This window comes from Amia ocellicauda, chromosome 9 (genome assembly GCF_036373705.1).
Source record: "Amia ocellicauda isolate fAmiCal2 chromosome 9, fAmiCal2.hap1, whole genome shotgun sequence".
Taxonomy (NCBI): Eukaryota; Metazoa; Chordata; class Actinopteri; order Amiiformes; family Amiidae; genus Amia; species Amia ocellicauda.
In genome coordinates this window covers 15,586,837-15,611,126 of record NC_089858.1, presented here as the reverse complement: position 1 = coordinate 15,611,126, position 24,290 = coordinate 15,586,837, and the positions used below count along the sequence as shown (strand labels likewise).

Below are 24,290 nucleotides of genomic sequence, written 5' to 3'. Positions count from 1 at the left end.
GGACGCCTCTTGCTTGGTCACTGGAAAAAACATGATATATATCAACACTGTGGTGCGAGTAAACTAAGCTTCAATTTCAATAACAATAGTAAACATATGCATGCACATAATGCATATTGTCATAGTATTGTGTGGTCAAGTTCAAGTTCTGTTCTGTGTTACACGTCCTCCCTCAATACGTAACTGAAAAATTTAGTCCCTAATCTGAACCAGTTAAGCATCATTTCCAGACTGGGAGTGGCTGGGCATGTAGAGAGACATACAAGACCAACATAGGGCTGTGGCCCTTCACCGAGGAAACCCACCACTGGATTGACCAAGATGTTGCTGAAGGGCCCCAACAAGTCAGTTTCATAGGTCTCGATGATGGAGTCATCACTGATTTAAGAATCTGTGAAGAGTTGTTAAATTGGTCCAGTTCAGTAATTATTCCAGCTCTTATGGTGAGTGTGGATTAGTGATATGCAGTTTGATTAATTTAATTCAGGTCAGTCTAGTGAATTGATGTGAAAGATTCATAGTAATCAGTGAAGATTAAACAGATTACTTAGTCTTGGGAGGCATTTCCTCTGAACGATCAGCTGGATACACTCTTATCAGTGCAGTTTTGTAGTACTAAATTTAATACAGTGTAGTATAATATACTGTAGTGTTGTGCAATGCAGTGCAGTGTAATGTACTATAGTGCAGTACTGTAGTACTGCAGTGTTGTATAATACAGTGTAGTATAATATACTGGAGGATTAGATAATGCAATGTAGTGTAATATATTGTAATGCAGTGTATATATACTGGTGTATTCACTGCTTCTGATATACATATACTTCAACTTAGGTGGACAATAACATGCCTGCTTTTACACTACTGCTGTTAACCTACTTATTGTCACATCCTATCACTTGGGCAAACTACTCCTAACCTAACTTCTACCACTACTAGTACTTACAGTAACCTAGGAAGTGCAAAGCTACAAAACATAAATTAATACAACAATACATAAAATTTATATTGATGATTTCAAATGAAATATTTGATTAATACTTCATCATATAAACATATCCATTGCTCAAGTCAGCCTGCCATTGAATTTTCTATCCTGCTTGCGTAGCAGCGAGTGCAGAATAGGCGTCAACTTGGCTGTTTATTTCCTGCACACTACATGTTGGCTAAGACATGTGATCACAATACACAGTAAACGGTACACAATTAAACGGTGCTCACTGTCCTAACTGACTGTGATAAAAATAACAAGACGATGGGAAATAACACTGAGATGAACATACAGCTGGCCAGTATAAGCAACGTGCACAGACACATTCAAAGCTTAACCGCAATATATGAACACAAACACATTAACTTAATTAAGCCAATAAGCGGCAAGGAACTACTATGTTAGTTTAAATACTCTCCAATGCGCTGTGTAAATGTATTTTCTGCACAAGGTACTCATACTTACCTTTTTCAATGGAAATTCACAACTGTTCATCGACCACAGCGACTGTTGCTAACAAACACTCACATTCCGTTTACGGCAGCAACGGCACTCCGTGTGCGCATGCGCAGTCCTTCGCTTAAGGCCTGGGAAATGTAGTTTTTCTGGAGAGCCTCGCATGTGGAGGCGCTCTCTCCAAAGTGCATTTTTCCATAAATCCTCACGGAACGCCGTGCATGTTGGGATATTGAGTTCTCTCCGGGCACCTTTTGCATTAGTTATACTTCGTGTGTTGAAATGTAGAACCTCAACTCCCAAGATACCATGCGAGGAAATGAGGCGGGGATTTAAAACCGGAGTCAATAAACACGAGCAACATGAAGAGGTCGGATGCTTCAGTGAAAGAGAAGGAAATTAAGGTAGATCATGCTCTTTTAATGTTTGTACAACAGACAACCAAGTTTAATTAAATAAAACGTAATAGTTCTAATTATTAAGTACATTTTAATGCCCTTCCCATTTTAATGGTGCTTATACTAGGATTCGCCGTGCACCTGAGTGATATTTTAGTAACAAAACGAAAATATACACAATCTTTCAGTACTTTATTCACACAAATATGAAGGTATTTTATCATTCTATTTTATTTTATTAAATAAATCAATTTGCTGAGTATGCGCAAGCGAAAGGCGAGGTAAAATAGCACCATGTAAACGTAGCGAGGTTAAACTACATTTGCTACAGCTGCTAACTGTATTGTGCTCGGAAACGTAATGCATTAATCTGTATTGTATTTTTGCGAGAGATTCCTATAAAGCACAGTGAATATTTCCCCCCTGAATCAAATGGTAACGTCTCAACAGTGTGTTGCGAGTAAACTAAACTGAACTTAAATTTCAATAACAATAGTAAACATATGCATGCACATAAAGCATATTGTCATAGTATTGTGTGATCAATTTCGAGTTGTGTTCTGTGTTACACGTCCTCCCTCAATACGTAACTGAACCATTTAGTCCCTAATCTGAACCAGTTAAGTATCATTTCCAGACTGGGAGAAGCTGGGGATGTAGAGAGACATACAAGACTGACCTAGGGCTGATTTAGGGCTGTGGCCCTTTGCCGAAGAAACCCACCACTGGATTGACCAAGCTGTTGCTGAAGGGCCCCAACAAGTCCGTTTCATAGGTCTCGATGATGGAGTCATCACTGATTTAAGAATCTGTGAAGAGTTGTTAAATTGGTCCAGTTCAGTCATTACAAGCTGAATTAGGTAATTGGAAGTGTAGACCTGCCGATAAAGAAAATATCAAAACCCCCAAAAATAATCAGATTCTGATAAATAAAAAAACAACAACAAGACAATATTAGAATAAAACTCCACACTGTTGCATGTGGGATCCTGATTAATACAATTGTTGTATTGTATGGTCTGGTGACTGGTCAGACAGTCAAGCAACATGTGTTTGGTGTCTGTGTGACAGGGTGCAGGGTGTTAGTGGAGCAATCGGGTACACCAGAGGTACACAGTGTGGCTTGCAGCGCCTCAGAATTGGGCTTCCCCTCTTCTGCTCTGGCCCTTGCTTCACATTTCACATGTGTTTGGATCGTGTAAGACAGCAGAGAAACTATGTAGGCCGTGGTTCCTCCTGTTTATTTATGCAGCGATGGTGACCATATGGAAGAGCTGCTTCCAGCTGGCTGTCAGACCAGTAAACGCTCTAGCTTTTACTCCACAGTTCACAAAGAAAAAGAAAAAACCCAGAAAGAACAGGATGAAAGGAGAAAAGCATAACCAAGGACTATGCTGTTAGTGGCTGAAAAAAAAGGAAATATATTCTGCTTCCAGAACTACTGTAAAACCACAGATAAACCAAATTATGAGCATAACCTTAAACTGTACCGCTCTTTGCTGTGAGGTTGCTGTATAGTTTATATTGTAATAAAATTATGAAAGTGGCAAAGCATGTAAAAGCATTTAAAGTTTTTTTTTCCCTCCAGTTAATGCCAGTCACAAGCCCTTACTCATTTCAGTGTCTGAAGCATATTATGTTAAAAATACCCACTCTGTTGTGCTTTCTGTGTTTAGAATTCACAACTCACCAGGGACTCGTAAAAGGTAATGGACATTTCAGTAATTGTATTGATTGGACTGATGAGAGCCCCTATCTCTACATAAGAGAGACTGAGATCCAATCAGCTGTTTAAACACTTGTGCAATTGAACCTTAAGCAGCTGACGTGTGTGTGTTTATTTAATTCTGTTCAGGATGAGAAACCACGGGAAATAAAAATAAACAAACACAAACTGGAAACCTAAAGTAAATTCCTCCTCCCCCAATAATACCATTCTCTGCTTTACCTGAATGTGATGTCTAAATGCACTTCCTCTTCATGTTAGCCTGTTTAAATCAAATTGCATTGGAAATAGAATTTAGTTTTGCCATCAAATTAATAAACAGTCATGGGTTAACCTACTTTCAGTGTGTATTTACACACCATAGAATACTTGTCCCTCTGCAATTTACTTGAAGTAACTAGCATGCAATACATGACATTTATGACAGGAATAAACATAATTATTAATAGATATATTTGTTTTTTCTTTTTGTTTGTTATGCCTTTTTTGGTAATGAGAGATGTAAATGAAGTGGAGTGTTTATCATGTGCCACTGTGTTTATGACTTTTTGCAAGTGAGCTCATTGCAAACTAATTCGTATGGGGCCATTTTAATCAATTTTAGATGCTCTTTCTCCAGCACAGCCAAAAACAACATGTGATGACATAGAATTGTAGTTCTCAAGAATGATTTATTATTTTTAGATTTGTTTCCATTTGCAGTGTTCTTTCACAGCACAATAGTTTTGATTACTATGGCATGCAAGTGAGGCAAGGCCTGTCACTGTGTACAACGTGGAAGAGATACAAAAACAGTCTCTAAATTAACAGGAGAGCACTAACTGAGCAAACTGATACTAACTGAGGCCATCTGTGGCTTCAAGCACAAACAAGTTTATAACCTATTACGTATATACTTTTGTATCAAAGACATTTAGAATGAGGTACTTTGTGTTACAGCACCATTATATTTTTTACATTGTCACGTGCTCTCTAGGACCGAGTCGCATTGTTCTTGGAAGTTCTTTTTTTTTTTCATTTGTTGCTGAATATTTTCCCATCTTATGATTTATATTTTTTTAACTCGGTTTTCCACCGGCAGTTCTTTCCAAAAGTGAGATAAGTGTAGGCATTTCCTGCTCCTCTGGTGCTTTTTAAGCCCCCTTTAATGTCATCTGCCTTCTGACTTCCTGTGACTTTCATTGCTGACATGAAAGACCTTTTTAGTCTGCAGCCTGTTGATGTGCATCAAAGTGGAGAGTCTAGGCTGTATGTATTTATATATGTATGTACCAGAGGCTTATAAACTTAATTTGGCGTATTCCAACACTGCATCTTGATCTCTGTGCACTGTGGAGCTAAACATGTGATTCACATACACATTGGACTATGGGCAACACATTCCCATAGACAAGGGCAATACACACTAAAGAGAGGTTCAATGTGACTACCATTGGTGTCCATCGTTCTTGCATATTAGAAATAAATAATAGAAGGACACCACTGCATAAAGCTGTTCGGCTTGTCTGGGGGGCAGTTGGACACTCTGCTCTTCCAGATCCTGTTTCTGTACATTCCAAATTTTACAGCTCCATTATGCACAGTTCTTGTCATCCTTTTCTTGGAATAGATGAGAACTTTATAAGCACCCTTTAGAGAGAGTTTGAAAATTCAATTAATCACTGTGTTCTTCCCTGTCCTTGAGCATTCTTCTTAACGTCAGCCACACAGAGAAGATCCACCTTCTCTTAATTTCTGAATGCCTCCACCAGTAATTTGGAACTTTAATTTCTTGACCCTCATTAAAGTGGGTTGTGTTTCCCGTGCCACTTCTGTTAAATTAACAAAGTGCTAAAGCAAAAAGCCTGATTATGTGGCCATGAGTCTAAATATGGTTAATCAATTCCCCAACAAAATGTTACCCTGTGAAATAGTGTAAACATAACAATTTATGGGGCCTAATGCATGCATGCTGTCATGTTGGGGCCGGTGTTTAGCCAGAGAAGGTGTCACTTTCAGCAGAATCAGCAGCTTACTCGCCACTAGCAAATTTAATGTTTTAGTCATGGTATTGGCTGCTAACACTATTAATAGGCCAATAATTGAGAAATAGTACTGGTTGCTCACATAAAACACACTTGGGATTACAGGGCCAGGCAACTCGCAGCCCTTGATAGGTAGATTTACGCTCCGGCCACGTGAAGAATGGCAGCTCAGCACGTGCCTCGGTCAACTTCATCAGACCCCCCCGCTGGTTTGAAAAGAAGAAGAAGAAGAAGAAGAAGAGGAGGAGGAGGAGGAAGAAGCAGAATATCGGGGGGAGGATAAAAAAAAAAGCTTGGGCTGATAATGTTCGAACCATTACACTAATGGACCTGGCAAATGAAGGAGAGCCCGGACGTGCTGCTTTATTACCAGAGGGGGCAATTTCCTAGCTGTTTTTGTAATGGCCAGAGTACTGTGTATTGATCAGGCCATCATGCTACTAATCCTCTGTAAAATTACTTATCACCAAGGCAGTGTTAATCCGGCCCCAGCCTGCGTCCCGCGCCTTTTACTGCCTGTTTGAAGAGGGCGCTGGTGTTGTTTATGGCTATTGCACTGGGAACAGGACGCCTGGTCTGTACTCCTGGCAGTCTGGGCTGACGTGCTGTGCTCTGTCGTGCAGTTGCATTCAGAGCTCCTACTTGTCCCTCTGTGTCAATAAACATAACCTCTCCCCCTTCAATAAGGACAAAGGGCATTGTCTGTTCCCCTCTGACATATGACTGACTTTGCTGGATGCTTTAAAAATAACTAAAAAAATCCATAAATGGAAAATAAGTAATAGTTTTGCAAAGGTTTTCCCTGCTCTTAGTTAGTTAGGTTTCTCTTTTCCCGGTGGAGTACAAGATCTTGGCAACTCTTCACATCAACGCTATGGCATCGAAAACAAATGATTAAGCCTGTCCAGTTCAGGTGCAACTCTTAGGGGGGAGAGTTTGGTAGGTCTAGAGTTTTCTTGATGGTTGGTCGTGTCCAGTGATAATGGGGGTGTGTAATGGTTCCCTTTTAGTGTTAGCAGGGAGGGAAGGGACCACATGTGCCCCCACCTCTGGATCTTCACTGCCCCTTAGCTTCTTCAAACACCGTCCATGTGGGTCCACCATGGACATATGGGACTACTGGATCAATGAGGAAGCCCTGGATTGTTATTGTTTACACGTCCGCTTTGTTTCTTTCTGGGGCGTGAGCGTTATTAATTACCCTCAGTGTTATTACAAATGATGTGCATAGCCTTCCCATGAATAAGAAGTCAATTAACTGAAAATAAATAAATAATGCTCAGGTCTCAGTCCAGGCTACAGCGATTGCTTGTGAACCATTACTTATGTAGCCTTTTTCATAGTCCGCTCTCAGCCATTAATTTGGAAGTGTAAAGTTTCCTCATCAGTATAGCTTTCATCACCCCTGCCCTCAGCTAATCAAATAGTTTACCTTGAGGGAAGCATTTATCTCTCACTTTCATTATTAGCACTTCTGTAGCTGTAAAGATATATATTTATGTCTTCTGCAGGCTGTAGGAGTGAAACTAGGTATTGATCTGGATATTTGGCCATTGCTTTCTACCTTGCCATCAATATCATGTCAACATCTGTCTGTGCTGTGGGTTGACCTCACAAATAGCTATTTTTTCCTTTCTTTTTTCCCCCCCTTCTTTCTCCCCCTCACTCCCATTGGAGTTCAATGATATACTATGCTGAAAACTAAATCAATGAATTAATATGAAGTTTTTAGTATTATTCCACGGCCCTGGGGCCTGTGCTGTGCCATTGATCGGATGCTTGGTGATTAGTATGACGGCCGGTGAAGTTTTCGTTTGCGCTCCCGATCTGAATAATGCGTCCCTGAGCAGAGCCAAGCGATGGAGATGCATGCTTAGGGCCCATGCAAGCACTTGATGTCTGCCCCATTGAAAGGTTACCAGTTCAGTCGCGCTGAACCACGCCTTATTTAAAATGTTGTACTTCCCTTAATAAAATGAAATTAATTTCCACATTAAAAATTAAGGGAAATTGGATATATAGCATCCAGAATATGGCTTCTTGACTTTTGCCGTCGTCTTTCTCTTTGTCCCGTTGTGATAGCTACTCTTTCAGTGTACAACAGTGGAAAATACTTTTGTAGGGTTAGAGTTTCCCATCTACATTACACTTTGATTTCTATTAAGTATAGGCTTGTGTTTCTACTGGCTTAACTTGGGATAATATGAGTTGCAGTACTGGGGCTGCCTCAGTTGCTTTCCTGTGGTTGTGGGTGCTGTTGCTGTGATTATTTGTTGTTGTTGTTTCAAATGTGGAAGGCAGTTATTGTGAGGTGGATACACCTGTTGTCAATTCAGACTTTCATTTTTTTGTTTCTTTCCTACCGCCCTTGGGTACATCCCCTCACCTGTTCTGCATTGCTGGCTGAGGTGAGTGAAAAGCAGGCACCTTCAATTGTCACACTGGGCATCTTCTCTAATGGTTGACATGAAGTAGGGAGGTTGTTATTGAAAATTTTTTCTGCACTGTGGGGCGCTGTGCTTCAGGCAGCTATGATCTGGGGGCAGCGCAAGCTGGTTAGCCGTCTCCAGCGCTGATCCGCTCTGGCTGTGTTGGCACAGCACCACCTGCCGTGAGACGGCATGACCCAAGGGCACAACATTAGAGCCTGCGGAAAGGTCTGCTTCCAGAGAGTCTCAGAGCAGAGGTGCCAAACAGCCTCCTCTCCTTACCAGCCTTACTAGTGTCCTTAATGTCCACGTGCTATAGATTGGATGGTCATGGTCATGCCCACCAGTCTTTAACACTAAATATCCGCTGCTGCTCTCTGGAGTCCCCGCTCTCTACGGACACACCGAAGTGAAACGAGATGAGACAACCTCCTCAGTTGTTATGTGTTTGCCACCTGGTCTGTTTTAAGAGCTGACATCATTCATTAGTGCTTTAATGTTTAATGATTGATTGATTTTTATTTATTAGAAGTTCCCCCTCCCAATAAAGCGAAGTGATCTCTGGTGGCTTCAGCCGGCAGTGTGTTTTAGATGAGGAGCCCAGTCCCTTTATCCAGGATTCCCTTTCATGAGCTGCTGTAAATATTTACTGTTAATTTGCCGATCACAAGAGCTTTCTCTGTAAATGAGAGCAATGAAGGCATGGGGGACTGGCTCGTGCCTGAGTGTGCATTGCGCTGTGCTGGGGTAATGGGGGAACTGCCCTGACTCATAGCTGACACACTACCCTGCCAGCATGCTTTGCTCCATAATCGCTTGCCTCTTGAGTGAGCGTCCCCATCAGGTGGTAAGTATTGCAGACGGTTAGCCTGAAAGTTTGACAGTTTTTTTTTGTGGGTTTTTAAAAAAATTTAAATATCGTACTGTCATTGTAAAAACAGGAGGCCCCAATTTGTTGTTTAAGTTTTTGGGCGGCCTCAGTCACGGTTAGTGCACAAGCAAATTACTAAAGACTTATTACAAAAGCTGCACAAGGGCAGATTTTTTTCTCCCTTTAAAATATGTAGGCTTAGCTCAATAATAGCCTGTTTTTCTCAAATTCAATGTGGTTGGTTCATTAATAGTTTTTTTTTTGTTTGTTTGCGGTGTTCAACCACCCACCCACCCCCCGCTTGCCTTCTTTTTAGTAGTTAGTAGTAGTAGTAGTAGTAGTAGTAGTAGTAGTTTAGTTTGTGTTTCAAGTTGTAAGAATCTGAATATGAGTTGTGGCAATTTCTTTGTTTTAGTTATTCTTTTGTGCAAAAATATATTTTGTGTGTGGCTCGTGTGTGTGTGTGTGTACATTTTTTTCCCCTGTCCTGTTTTCAGGACTTCTGAGCTCTTGTTCATAAGCCTAAACTTTGCATGCATTTGTGATTTGAGATGGAAAAAAGAATCAGATTTGTGGCAGACAGCTTGACTGGCATGCTGTCAGTTTCTGCTTTTCATGAATTGGCAATGGTCTCATTTAGGACCTTGAGATATGTGTCTGGCTGGACAGAATGAGTGCGCTTTGCATGTTCTTCAGAAGACAACCACTCCTCGCTGCCTCGCAGTAAGCACTGGTGCATGACAGTTGCCTTTCATCGCTGTCTTCTTAGCGCTTAACCTTTGACCCCCCCCACTTAGTCACTGTGCAATGGTTAGAGCAGGACGGAATGCTTCTGAATGACGGGCATCGGCCTGCGGCGTACTTGTCATTATTTGCCTGTCAGCAGTAGCCTGCCGTTTGGTTTCATCAGGATTTTAAACCTTTGTTCAACAGTCCATACTTCTAGCTTCCAGTGCTGTCAACCACATGATCAAAAGTGCATAAAAAAATGGAACTGACTGAATATTACCCAACTCCCCCCCCACCTCCCCAAACTCCCTCCTCCTCCTATCATAATATAGGCAGATTTTTTTTCTCTTTTTCTTGCTCTCTTTCTTGTGCATGCTCGTGTCTCCTTCAATTTATTCAGATGAGTTTCACTGGGGGGCAGCAGGTCATATCTGGTTGCCAGAGTAAAAATCTGAACTGTTGTCTCCAGTGAGAAGGAGGTGGGGGAGAGAGCGAGTGGGAGGGAGGGTGTGAGAAAAATAAATAAAATAAATAGCACGTTGGGCAGTGTAAAAGTGGGCAGCCCTGCTCTCTTGGCTCTCCTGGCGGTGCAGAGTGTGAGGAGACTGGGTGCTCTGTGAAGTGGAGCCCCCTCCACAATGCCCAGGACGGCTCTCACACTGGGTGTTGATTATGGGCTGGTATGGTAATGTGGAGCCAGGGAGAAGGGAGCCACTGTAATTTGTACCAGAGTGGTAAAACCCAGGAAGTACTCAGGGTGTGCATAGGCTTCGGTATGATGAAAATGCTTTGTTATCAAATTAGATTGAAAGAAGATAAAGTACAGGTTTGTTTTTCTTTTCTTTTGCTTTACCTAGATGAGCCTTGAGTTTTTCTCTGTCAGAGGACTTTTTAACTGTTTTTTTTAAACTTTATTTCTTCCCCCTTTTTTAATTGATGCATGATGCATTTATTTTTATTTCTTTAATATATATATATTAAAACCTTTGTGTTTCCTCACCATATTTTGAGATCTTCATAGTAACTTCACTGTAGCACTACTGACTACCAGATTCTTTAGGATTACGTCTTCAAACTGACACACCTGAAAGTAAAGAAAAAAAACAGGAACAAACAAAAAAATTATGATTGTATTTATTTTTTAACTTGTGTCTTTGGAGGAGAAGGCGCCGAGTTGTTTAATGTGCTGTACTACAGTCGTCCTGCACATGCTCTGTGCTGCTGTTGGGGTTGCTAGTGGTTCCATTGAGGAGGCTGCAGAAGGGCCCAGCTGGTGACAGTGGTCGTGCTCCACAATGGGGTGCCAGTCTGGGTGTGGCAGCCGTTTTAATGAGACTTTAAGAACAGCACTTCCACAGGTATTTTATTACAGTAATTCTGTGGCATCTGCAGTGAGCTGTTAATTGCAGTGTTTAGAGGAACTAACGATGTGACTATCCTCGATACACCACTACATAAAAGTGGTGTTGTAGGCATATCGATTAGTTAAAACCCCACTCCCCCTCGCCCTCCTTTTCAGAAAAAAAATTAATTGGATTTGATTTCTCAGCACTGTGGAATGTAAGTAGACGGGAAGACAAGCCGTGACAGGTGTCCAGCCTGTTCTGTGTGGTGTCCTGTTAACAGTCTTTAAGTGTTGACACGAAATCGCTTAGAAGCGTCTCTGTGCGGCCTCAGACAGCTGTCCCTGGGCCGTCATGCCGCCTCCGCCGTGTCCGTCATGTTTCTTGCGCGTCATCATAGCTCCCTAGCAGGCGATCACTGGAGGTGACAGACTGCGTGTAGAGACAGGGGACCCCCACCCTCTCCTGGGACAGTGCTAGCTCTGGAGGGAGAGGTGGGGGGGAATGGGGTGAACAGGAGCGCAGTGCAATGCTGACCATGAGCAAACTGTAACACATGCTCTAGGTTACTGCACTCCTCAAACATTAATTTATGTAGATTGTGGAAAAGGAACTCTAAAATACACATAGTCAATCCAAAAACAATAAAATGTAGACCTTCCCCAAATTATAATGTGATAATTATAAACTTTAAGACACATGTACACATTAAATGACATGTTTCAGGATCCAAGGGTGCATAATGTACAAAGTGACACGTACAGTCCTATATGGAAGTTGTTGTTCTTTTGTGAATTATATAGGGGATGGGATTAATCTAAGTAGTAAGTGATTCTTCATATGAAGGAGCATCTTGGCTCCTAACTTACTGGGAACAGACTGCTTTTGCAGAGTACTGTATATCTGTAGTCAGTCCTGTGTAATGGAATGACAATAGGGATTAGTGAGAAGGCTCTTTAAAAATGTTTTGGGGGGAAGGGCTGAGTTAATGCTCTGTTATCGGCGTCTACAGGATGCTGTAGCAGCGATATTTCCATGACTGTCAATTAGAAAGGGGATCATTAACTTCAACAGTATAAATGTTCTAACACTGGTATTATTATGTGAAGTTAAGTCAGTGACAGATGTTTTTATTTTAATTCGCTACTTGGCTTCTTAATTTTGATGTTGTTTTATAATTAATTTGTTTGATTTTTGTTGTTAAAATCATCCTGCATGCTCACTTTAATGCTGGCATACAATAGGCCTCTGTTTTGTTATCATTCTCTGATTTCCTCTGTTACAATGTTGTTAAATACCCACAGTCTTAAAAAAAAAAAAGTGAAAAGTAAACAGTATTTAAATCAGGCCAAATATAAATGGTTTTGTATATGTATCATTTGTTTTTCCGTGTGTGTGTGTACGTGATTGTGAGACAGACGGAGAGATGGAAAGTAAAGCATTTGTTATTTGTGAAAAGTCTCCTCTGCAGTGAGCAGCGATAGCAGCAGTTTTGAAAAGCTGAGCTTCTGCTTGTAATTTTGTTTTGAAAGATGAACTGTTGGTGTCTTTTGTTCTGGCTTTTGATTCCGCTGCTGATCAGGTGTTCCAGGGATTTCTGCTTACTCTAGTAAAATTACTGTACATCAAATAGCAGATGACTGAATAGTCTGTCAGAGTAGTCGCACTTTATATGGGCAGCGCAAGACAGGAGCAGAAAGATAGAGAGTGCTAATAGGCAGCCTCACACGATCTCCCCAATCCTCTGACAGCTCCTTCCTTTTGTTCTCCCTGCCGACCCACTTTCTGCCAGGGATTTGTGACATGTTTCGGGAGAGATCAAACGTGCCGGTGACACCTGATTACGATGTATTGCTTGTTTACAGTTGCCTTGTGAAGGACCCTCAGACAACAAGGGAGACTTCACCTCAACTAATTAAATTTGCACCAGGGATACCAGTTGTGACAAGAATTCAAGGGGTGCGGGCATAGCGACTGTGTTTATGTAGACGTGTGCAACATAATTCTACACATGCGTGCACACACACACACACACACACACACACACACATTATTATATTTTACATACTCATACATATGTCTAACCGTTGTGTGTGCACCTAATAAGCTTATGCAAACTTTTGTGTGTTGCATTGTATTTCTGGTGTACAACAGCAGTATTGTCATAACTTGTGTAGAGAGACCCTAAGCTCTACCAGTCTGTCCCCTTTGCACATACAGACTGATTTAATTAAAGAACAAAAGGTATGTAGCCCAAGATTCTCCATGGCTGTCTGTACACACGTTTCATGCAGTGGGTGACAAACCAAACCTTAATTTGTCCTCTCTACTTAAGTGCGTAAGGACAAATTGGACTTGTTTTTAATCTGAGCTGTTCTGTGTATGTCTGTATTGTACTTTGGTCTGTCTGCTGTTCTGTAGTGTTTTGTGCTATGGTGCTTGCCTGTGTGTGTGTAGAAGTGTAAGTTCCAGGGTTCACAGGTAGGGGGTGCTCTATCCTCATTTGCAGGAGGTCTGCTTATGATTTGTGGTCCCCCCCAGCTCAAAATTGACCTGTCCCAACTGCTGGTCATGCTGTATTACATAGGTTAGATGAAGTAATTATTTCTAGGCCACTGACTACAAGCAAGATTAATAGTTTTTGAAGCGGCTGTAATGGAAGCCTGACCCAACTTGGCTTCCGCATTATTTCTTGTTTCACCCAGCTCTCATCTCCCTCACCTCCGGGCGGCAGCAGGCTGTAATTTATGTTGCTTCTGCTCTGTGGGAGGGGGAGGTCAGTTTTAATGATGGGAGGGGGCCAGATCTGCAGGAGATACTTCCATCCAAATTTAGAAGAAGTCATCAAACTGACTGCAAAACACGAGAATGCACAGCATTTCACAATACAATAAAGTACAGTACAATATAGAACAGCATAGTACAATATAACACTTCAACACGGCATAATACAGTACAGCACAATGAAGTACAACATAATACAGTACAACACAACACAGTACAGTATATCACAGTGCAACACAGCACTATACATTACAGCACATAATAGTAGACTTTACAGATGTAATGAGTGGTGTAGTTTTCAGAGATTTACAGTGAAGTCTAGTCTATTACATGTTTGATGGGCCTTTTTTACTAATGTTAAATATGCATAATCCTTTTAAAATTATTTATATTTTTTGTTGATATTAAAATGCATGTTTTTCGGACCAGACCTCACTTTACCCTTGTCTTTTTGCTACTGGCTTTGTAACACTTCACCTCTATTACACTATCAGGGCTGTTAGTGTTTCTGATGGACAAAAATCTAACTTTTAATGAATATAAAATTGGTTGGTAAACAGAAGGACTGACTGTGTTTTGAACACCACCACTTAATAAATAGGTGTTGCAAAATGCATGTAAAATTAAAACAATATGTCCACTCATCTTTTGTGTAATAGATAATACATAATGATGCATGCTTTTTATGTTTTATTCTACTACAGTAGTACAATCATGGTGACAGAAACTGATGCATTCTGTGAATTGGCACTAGTGTACTGAGCCTGTTAAACTCTGGTAGTTTGTCAGCACTTGGTTTATTGCCAGTACAGTGCGCTCTTTGTATATTAAGGAGAAGTGGAAACTAATCAGGTAATTGCTGCCTGCAGTCTATTTCCTGAGTTTAATTGTGACAGCACAGGGTTTGTGTGTGTTTAGTTGTCCCAAAGACACAGGCCACTGAGTTAGAAAAGCAGAGCCACTCACAGCCACTGCCACACACCAGTTGCTTTTTAACCTTTCTGACAGTCTCTCCTGATTGGTTGCAATTTCATGAAATAAATAAATAACAGGACTCAATTTTCTGTGTGTCTGATCACATGAATACATTAAGCAGTAGGAACAGAATGGTATCCCCATTGTTAAGTGACCATTACTAGTTACTGTATATCTGATCAGTCCACTGCACAGTTTGCTAATATTTTTACGTTAATTAGATCTAGTTTTATATAATTTTTTATTTTATTTGTTCTTCCTGTATCATGATGATATTTCTTTTAAATGTTTTGGCTGTATTTTGATAGTTTACTGTTGATATTTTCTGTCTTGTCCTATATAGATATGCATGTACTTTATTCAGGTGAATTTGGGAAAAATTCGAAACACCCTTTAAAAATACATAAATCCAAAGGAAATAATATTTTTTTCCCACAAATTCGAATATGAAATTTATCAATCAGGAAGCTGGTAGTCTTCACAGATCGAGAAAATTTAAGTAGTTTTTGTACAGACGGTAATGGTGCGACTCTCATCTAAACGGGCTGAGGAGATGGTGCTAGGTCTCATGGACGACTGTAGGCCATGATAATTTCTCCCTCTCTACACCTATCTCCCCAGTTAATTTTGCAACCACCAGCCTGAAGTGGCAGACCAGAAGGAACCCGAAAAGCTCAGATTAGACCCGTCAGCCACGTGTCCTGCAGGTGTTGTGCTAGCATACTTGCTGTTGGATCCCTGCATTTTTGTCTCATAGAGAAAACGGCAGCCGTGGAGCTGTCACTAGGTGGCAGTTGGATATCACTGTATGCGAGCCAAGCTCCCGGCTCCTACTGCTGCTCCTCAGCTGAGTGAACTTCAGATGTCAGAGCATTTGTTTTATTGTTAAAGGCCAAAGTGTAATATATTCACCTCCGTTCCAGCCAGCCATCAAATGCCCCAGAACATGCCCTTCTGCCTCTCCACCCTGTTAACTGTGCTGATTTGGTGTAATAATTAGCAGAATTTAACACTAACGGGGGTATTTAGCAACACCTGCCATTTATTTTGGAGAGCCTCTGTACGTGACAGAAACTGGATTGTGGGAGAAGGAAGTGAAACCGGCTGGAACCCCGGCCCTCTGCCGCTCCACTAGCGTTGGGGGCTTTTGTTTTCAGTGGGTTTATATTAACCCCCCTCCAGTCTGTGTGCTCCAAGCAGCACAAACAATTACATTTTCAAATCAGCCGGCTGTAGACGGGTTTGTAAACCTCCCCACTGTTAATCTTTCACAATTCAGACTACTGGGAAAACTAAAAAGAAGATTAAGTTATTAAATTCCTGGTAGAATATTTTCTTTTGTTCAGGATGGCTGAAAGGGGGAGAAAAAAATAAATTGAGTAGATCTGAGGGAAAGCTAAATTCCTTCTGTCGTGTTTGGGATTGCTCTAATGTAATTTAGACAAGTTATCTTTTTTATATATATATAAATATTCCTGGAATACAATTAGCAATCACGTTAACCGTGCTCTAGAGATCTGTCGACCAACCTTGGCTTTATAGAAACGGTGTTAACAGTGACCTTAAATATTACAGCACTAAAATCAGAGTAGCGATAGGACTGATGATTATAAATTATTGTGCTTTTAAAAACAAAATAAAACCACAAAAATATCCACATTGGACTTGTTTAACAAAGTGTTTGTCTGCTATTAATTGGTCCCTTTTTTCCTGAATTACTGAATTAGTTATTTAAAATGGTTAATTATATTTAACAGTTTCTATATATATATATATGAACAAACTGCTAACTGAAACCCCTATGGACTCTGGTCTTGCTGGCCAGTAATGTCTTCTGTTTATGAAATGTCCGAGAGCTCACTCAGATACTGGGCCTGCATGTGTATTGCTGAGTGTGGTTAAAAGTCCAAGTGCAGAAAGGAAACAATTACCAAACATTGACCTCCTTCTCCAGTGCATAAGACAACAATAAAACATTTACACTCACTTGAAATGGATACAGGAAACATACCCTCAGAGTCAACCTGATTTGCAGCCTGTGCATCCTGTCAATGCAAGAATTTAATCAGTCTCCCCCCTTACTAGCCGCATGTTTAAATACAGCAAGGCTCCTGTGCCAATTAACATGGCTCAGGGTTATGCAGACCAGGGCGTTGTGAGCACGATAGCACTCGCAGTGCACCTCTCTGTGACCAACGTACAGACTGCAGCACGACTGTTCTTGTGCATCCGCCAGTGAGGGTTAAACACACCACTGTTATGGCACAGAATCTTCTTTTGTTACAAATTGCCCCAGCTAACGTTATGAAGGTGACCAAAAGATGCCTATTGTACACTACAGCATCTGTAGCATTTCCCTGTCAACTTAATTCATGCTTGATGGAGGATCAAGTCATTATCTTTAAAACAATTCTTATAAGCAAACAAAAACAAAACAAGAAATCTACTACATTCTACACATCATTTCCAGAAAGATTTTAAATTGATAAATTGTACACATCTACACATACCCAAGTATATCAATAAAAGAACAATTAAATCAAGCTATTTTTCAGTAAAAAAAAAATATCTACAAATAGTAACCATGTTGAATGCTGTTCTAGTACATGCTTTGTTCCATAGCTGTGTTTATATAGGGCTTCTACAGATTGACATGTTCTAAAGTGGGAAGAACGAGGAAAAAAAAGAGAGAGATACAGTTCAGTGTTATTGAATTGTTGTTGGAAAAGATTTGAAATCCTTCACTTTGTAAACAAAATGTCAAGTTTCAGCCATTATCGTGGTTGCCTCTACCCAGTTAAAGAGCATGACAGATACAGTAGTTGAAATTTAATGCTCTGGCTGCTTATTGATCCCCATTGCAGCTGGCAAGGAGGCCAGAGACCATGCGCTCCACAGGACCCACAGTGGTTCTGTCCTTGACACTGCCTGTGGGACTGACTTTGAGGACACTACACCTCCTCCGCTCTCTCGCTGGACACTGTCGCGTTAGGGGAGGAGGGGGGAAAAGAAAAAGAAAGAAGAATCCTTCTGCTGCACTTTGCACAATGGTATTGATTTTAGAATGGCTGAATATGTAGCTTCTCACTCTCTCTCTCTCTCTCTCTCCCCCTTGTGAAAGCTTTATAAAGCGCTGACATCTCCTTGACTGCGCTTCAGGATTCGGCGGTGCTGCAGTACAGCACATTTTACTGCAAACCTGCTAATCACCGTCTCTTAACGAATGCTGATATTACTGTCGTGAAAATGACCAGTCTGTCTCGGTGAGGGCAGCGTTCAGACTTGCCAGGTCTTTGTCAGAGTTAGTCGTGGGCTGAAGACCTGTCAAGCTCAGTGTATTGATAGCTATAAAAGAATAGGTCCCGTAACAGATTTTAAAATACCCAAAAGAAGGTGTTGAGATTTTTTGTGTGTGAAAGGTTAGGGGGTCATTGACTGCTCTGCACAGACCTATAAAGCTCTTTTAAAGTCAGTTTTTATTGTACTCCAGATTTTATTTAATTAATTAAATTTTCTTATAGCCAGCACCCCAATAGTTCATATAAAACATTCCTGGTCTATTTACAGCTAAATGAGGCAGTCTACACTATTTACAAGTGTGTGTGTTATAGAGAGTGGGGGTTGAAGTCAAAATGCTCCCAGAGATGGACAGGGATGTGGGTGTTCTGTTCCTGGACTCTGCAGGGGATTGGGTGAAAGTGTCTTTGTCTCAGTAATTAATGATTTATCGTTTTAACACCACGGTCCAGGTAATGTGATAAGAGAAGGAAATCGCATACTAACCTGGGCACAGCAATTACCAGACTACCGCAGCAAAGAAAAAAAACGAGAGCACAGAAAACGAGCATATATATTTAGATAGATAGATAGTCGCTCTTTCTAATAACCTGCTGGTAAGTGAGATGAACAGTGCTCCCCTCCAGATTGAAACAGCGATTAGTGAACCTTTAACTCACTGTTGTGTGCCTCCAAGAGAGGCTGCTGGCAGCTGACCCATTTTTCATATGCAGCCAGAGTTGTTTTAAGCATAAATTAACTCTTTGCTGGTTAGGGCCGGTGAGGCGTGCTGTGCTGGTGTGGGGGGGTGGGAGTGTGTGGGAAAGCTGGAGGAAGGCTTGTGATTTATGGCCAGGGGTAACCAAGGTTTCAGCTCCCAGCACAAAGCCAAGATTCGGGCTGGCACGGAGCAACTCAGAACAGGTTTAAGATTAATGTTTGGTTTATCAATGCCGAGTTAATTTTTACCGGTGTGTAATTACATGTGGGTTACTGTGAGCACAACAAAATATTCAGTTTTGATGTCATGCGCTCTTGGTGAGGTTTTGTAATTTTTTTATTTTCTTTTCTTAGTTTTTTAATGGCTTTTCCTTTCCTTCTCTGGGAAGATTTCCCTAATTATTCACACAGAAGATGGAGGACTAACAGCTATTAAATAAATGAAAAGGAACAGTCTGTCGTGGGTTCAGAGCTCTTGGCTGCACAGTGAGCTTGTCTTGAGCCATGCGTTTGACTCACAGGTCCTGAAATTTCAGATTTGTTCACTGGGATGCAACAGGTTCATGTCTGGGACCGGATGTGCATTTCCACTACTATACAAGGGAGCTACTCGGAGGGCCTGGCTGCTACTGAATGTCAGTGTTTAATCACAGTGCTTCTCTGACATTCTGTTCAGTAGTCCCAGCCTCAGAAATCAGTTTAACTCTGCAATGCCTTTATCTGTGAGTGACTGTAGAAACGGCATCATCAGGGCTGCCGGCTGTGTTTCACTTCCTTTAGTAAAAACCTGGTAATGCCCCCTGGCCCAATTGGTTACAACCCTTATACCACATTTGTATGTTTTTGGGTCAGTACTTTGCAATAATTGGAACTTTGAAACTGTAAGCTAGATCTGCAGGGCTCTCCCATTGACACTGTAGCAAAGAGAGTTTGAGAGGGTTCCCATCTGATCCTTACCTCTCAGCTCTTGCTTTAATATGTAGTATAGCGTTAAAGACATCAGTCTAGGTACAAACATTTCAACATCCATTATGAAGACAAATGATGGATGTTGTCTTCCTGGGCAGTTCTCTGCCACATTTGGCTAACCTGGGCCAGATGTGTCCAGATGCTGAGAGCAGAGCTGTGAGCTGGAAGAGAAGATGCTGCTCTCAGCATCTGGCCGCCGAAATGCATCAATATGTTTGCAACACACTTGCTATTATAGATGAGTTTTCCATCCTGGGTAGAAAGTAACAACACGTTTAAGGTCTCAAGCTCTTTTCCTTGCCGTGCTGCTTAGATGAATTATGGCAATTTTCTCTCATCAGGGCTGGAAAATGTCCAACCCTGAGACTGAAAATCTTACACTGCATGGGAGGAGGGTCTGGCAACTGCCTCTCCCCTTGGTGCCATGCAAGTATATGTGCTTCAGGGTGGCTCTGGACTGGTCCAATGCAGTCTTAGGCCTACCACAGTGGAGCTGGGAGTGAAGGCTTCTTGTTTTAATCTATACCTTGCTTGAAAAAACAGTCTTTGCACAGCTTCAACGTTTTCACCCGTACTTCTGTAGGAGCAACTATTTAATTTAACAAATAAAAACCAACAAAATAGTCTACTATCCCTGGTGCCCTTTGACACTTAGTGTCACATTTTTGCCGTGTAATCTGTGATGCTCCAGTTATGCACGGGTGGGCAATCGATTCTGCAGTGGCATCAGTCTGCAGGGTTGTGATGGCAGATGTTTTGTGTATGCCTAATGTCACAGTGCTTTTATCATTGCATCTCTTTAAAAATCCACCAGTAAGACACAATGTTTCTGATCTGCATTTTATACACAGTGTTTGGCTTGTGTTTTATAGTTTTGCAGGAGCTGAGAAGTTACCCCATGTTTTTCCTTTTTTTTAAATTACAAAATGCTGTTTTACAGTAAATGTCTCTAGTGTCCGCTCAGTGTTTTATTTATTAATGAGGTTAAATGAGCCGGCTGTGGCAGTGCAGTGCTAAATTGGTCATGCCGGGATGTTTTGCTGGAGTGGACTGCAGGTATTTGCAGAGGCTGTGAGCATGTGTGATCACATGTACGTGCTGTTTCATCTCACGGCTGTACCAGTCAGAGCAGGACATGCCCCTCACTTGAGGGATCTACAGTATATCAGTGAAAGAAAGCAAGAGGCTGTTTGGGCCCAGGCATATGCTGAGTGGAGCTGTTTGTTCAGGTGTGAGGGTCATCATTTTTTTTTCTTTCCCAAACTTGAGAAACAACGCAAGCATTCCCTCTTCCTTCCGTGCAGCACATTCCTGCAGCTGGGTGACACCCAGAGTCCAGTTTTTGCAACTAAGAGACAAATGGAGTGGGGCGGAAATGGGTTTGATGCCCCTGCTGGTAATGTCATAAGTGTCTGATGTTTTACATGCTACTTGTTAAAATATTTGATTCCCTGTCAGTTTTTACGTGAGCAGACCATTTCTGAGATTGGTGTCACACAAATATTAACAGTTTACTCCATAAGCAGGGGGCTCTATTATATATCCGCCAAAAGAGCTCCAAGTCTGCTCTTCAGTGCGTGCTGCCGGGTTTCTCAGGGCCAGAGTGTGAAGCTGCTGTACTCTTGATCTGTCTCCCAGTTCTCCTCTCAGCAGTGAGTTTCTAAAATGCAAAACAAGACTGTCAGGGTCACTGCACATATGCCCTGCCCCTAACCTCATGCCTAAAATAATTTGCAGGACAGTCGGCATGAAATAATGAACTGCAGAACAGTTTTGGGATTAACGCAATTGTGGGGACATGATTTTGCAGGTGTTGTCGGTTGCTCTGTGTTCCCCCACCTGCTCACAATCTAAAACACTGCTTAGCTGCTGCAGTTTTGCAAATTGATGCTTCAGTTAAACAATTGAGATTTGAGGTGGAACTTTAAAATCAGAAAATTCAGCAGCACCCCCAGGATCAGAGTCCCCCATGCATGGCTGATGAAACTGAGGTGCATGTCTGTGCTGCTTATGAAACCACTGTAAACTACATCAGGCCATAAACAGGGTGTGAAATAGTTCTGTACTGTAATGTCAGGAAGTGGCCTTGTTAAGGAAACCATTGACCGATATGCGTGGGTGCTTCTCTCGGGCAGTCTAGTTCGAGTTGTTGGATTGTTGCCCGCAGTGGCACTTGGAGGCTTCAGGTCTATCATTATTATTACTCCTCACTGCCCATCTCTGGGCTTTATGAGTTAACGGGGACCATCTGTCACCTTCTCCCAGGTTAGGAATGATGGTGTGGAACAGGGAGTTCTGGAATGTCCCTGACTTCGAGCTCTCCCTTATAAATTTCTAGAAATGATTCCAGACCTGATTCAACAGACCCTCTCCAGCAATGCACTGTAATTGGTAGAAAAAGAATAAGATGAAGACAAAGAAGAAAAGAGACTCATAAAATGTTCAAGCAAGCGTGCAAGAAAAAAGGCTGTAGACATGTTATTACTTCTGTGTTCGTTTTAGCATTTGACAAAGTAACCAGAGTTCATAGTTCCCACAGTGTATTACAGTGTATTACACTCTGTAGAATGGTAAAAAAATGATCTTAGAAGATAATTGGTACTATATGCCTTTCAATAAAAACATGTATTATTATTATTATTATTATTATTATTATTATTATTAAGATTGATTTGTTTTCAGTCTCATATTCCCTCACAGCCCAGCTGGTATGGTTAGGTTGTCTTTTTCTTTTTTTTTTTTTTTCTGTCCTCTTTTTGTGGAATTTGTGAGCAGCTTGATGTATTTGACATATGTGTGACAGCTTCGTTGTGTGTGAGCTGGGCAGTGTGCTGGCGGGCCCAGCTGTGTGTATTTGTCTGAGCATCAGGCTGAGTAGCCACAGTTAGCCAGGGCTGACAATCACCCTCCCCAGAACAGCCCCCCCCAACCCACCCCCCCACCTCTCCTGGGCTAGGGGCTTAATGTACTGCGCTCTCACCACGAGCTGGCATTTGACACCGACAATGAATGTGTGTCAGGTTGTCTGTTTCATTTCTTCTGCTTAGCCTTTGAGCAGCAATGGCCATGAATATTGTATATCTCGCCCCGGCCCCTCCAGGCGTGGGTGGGTGTGTTTTTGAACCAGTCTGTACACCGACTTCTGAATGGTCAATGCGGAAGTGTCTTAGTGCATCTGTCCATGGGCAGGGTGGCTGTGTGCCCTCGCAGGGGGGGGCATCCATCGTCCATGAAGACCAGAGAAGATAACGTACAGCTACTTAGAATTTGAAAAATAAAAGTAAATAAACGCATAAATCTGACTTCTAGGAAACTACTTTGACCCCAGAAATCTCAAATCCTTAATATAATACATAGGGCTGCAGACTGCGTTGTATTTTTATTTGACTATCTTTATGATTATAATGTATATTATATATATTTTTTTCAAACATGACACAATTGTTCTCTGCTGTTTAATGTTATTAACAGCACATTGTATTGCCCTTTATAAGTCAAACCTATTTCTTGGCAGAGTTGTCTCACATTCCTAAAACGTCACACACACTCTGGCATTATTAGACTTGGAGAAATGTGAGATGTTCATTGTAAATGTCTGATATTGTATATGAGACACACACTCCTTAGACATCAGTGCCACTTGCTCTGTTATGCTTGTGGACTGTGTCAACTTGAAAAAAGCAAAGAAATGGTGAGAATAGTGCTGATTTGACGTTGGTGTATACGTTTGTATTCTCTGTCTCTTTGCACCTGTGTGAAATCCATTTAAGGTGCACTTGGGGAAGAGCTACACATGTATAATTTATTTGGGTATCCAGGTTTTACTTGTTACTTATTTTATGAGATTTACAGATCTGAATGGAATGTACCCCAATAAAAGTCCTTTGAACCATAAGCCAGGTTGTGTTTTACTGGAGGGACAAAGTATGACCAGGGGCTTATTTCACAAGGTTGCAAGGAACCTTAGCGCAGAGTAGAAGAAGCACAAAAGTCTGAGAGGACGAAAAGATGGAAATGTGGAGCAGCCAAGGAATACCAAAGGAAAAAATATATATACCCTGTTGTAGCATGCCTTTTAGATTTTTTTTTAATTGAAAAATATTTAAAATGACAAACTAAAACAATTACGTGTTCATGCGAGTAGAGCTGTATTTGTACGCTGAGAGTGCAAACTGGCCGTATAAACCAAAGAGATTTCGGAAGAACCCTGCATTGCCACAGGGCCCGGGCAGCCCCTCCGTTTACCTTGGGGTATCCAGTCTAAGCAGTGCAGGACCTCCCCACGTAGGACTCAGATCATATCCTCTTTGAAAATATAATAGCTAATCTCTAAAGGCATTACAAATATAGCAAAGTGGAAGCTGTATGATTTTGAGATGTAGATTATTCAATTGATTAATTTTGTATTTCTGCAGAGACAAAAGCTGCTGCAGGACCTGGAGGGCAGGCAGATTCCCTTCTTAACACCCCGAGATGCAGGTTTTCAGCAGCTGGTGAGTTGAGCTTCTGCACGTCACTTTACATGAAACCTTTAATGTAGACGCTGGCACCTGCTCACAGGCCTGAGGTGAGACAGACTGGTAAAACAAAAGGCTAAAT

General features: G+C 41.4%; 2 protein-coding genes across 4 annotated transcripts in view; one reads left to right on the top strand and one right to left on the bottom strand.

Moving 5' to 3' along the window:
* The window catches only part of rpgrip1l (RPGRIP1 like), a 61,564-nt gene extending 60,022 nt beyond the window's left edge, over positions 1–1,542 (bottom strand). Inside the window, exons 1-2 of one of the 2 annotated variants that reach the window (XM_066713413.1) lie at positions 1,457–1,531; positions 306–391 (exon numbers count right to left, since the gene is read on the bottom strand). The gene's annotated coding sequence lies outside the window, so the exon portion shown is untranslated. Of the gene's footprint in view, positions 1–305; positions 392–1,456 lie in introns of both variants that reach the window. The other variant, XM_066713414.1, reaches the window with a different exon arrangement.
* Positions 1,543–1,726: 184 nt separating this feature from the next.
* Positions 1,727–24,290, top strand: part of fto (FTO alpha-ketoglutarate dependent dioxygenase) — a 125,075-nt gene continuing 102,511 nt past the window's right edge. The window contains exons 1-2 of one of the 2 annotated variants that reach the window (XM_066713412.1): positions 1,727–1,851; positions 24,107–24,184. In XM_066713412.1, coding sequence (XP_066569509.1) covers positions 1,810–1,851; positions 24,107–24,184 — 120 coding nt within the window. In that variant the 5' untranslated portion in view covers positions 1,727–1,809. The remainder of the gene's footprint in view (positions 1,852–24,106; positions 24,185–24,290) is intronic. The other variant, XM_066713411.1, reaches the window with a different exon arrangement.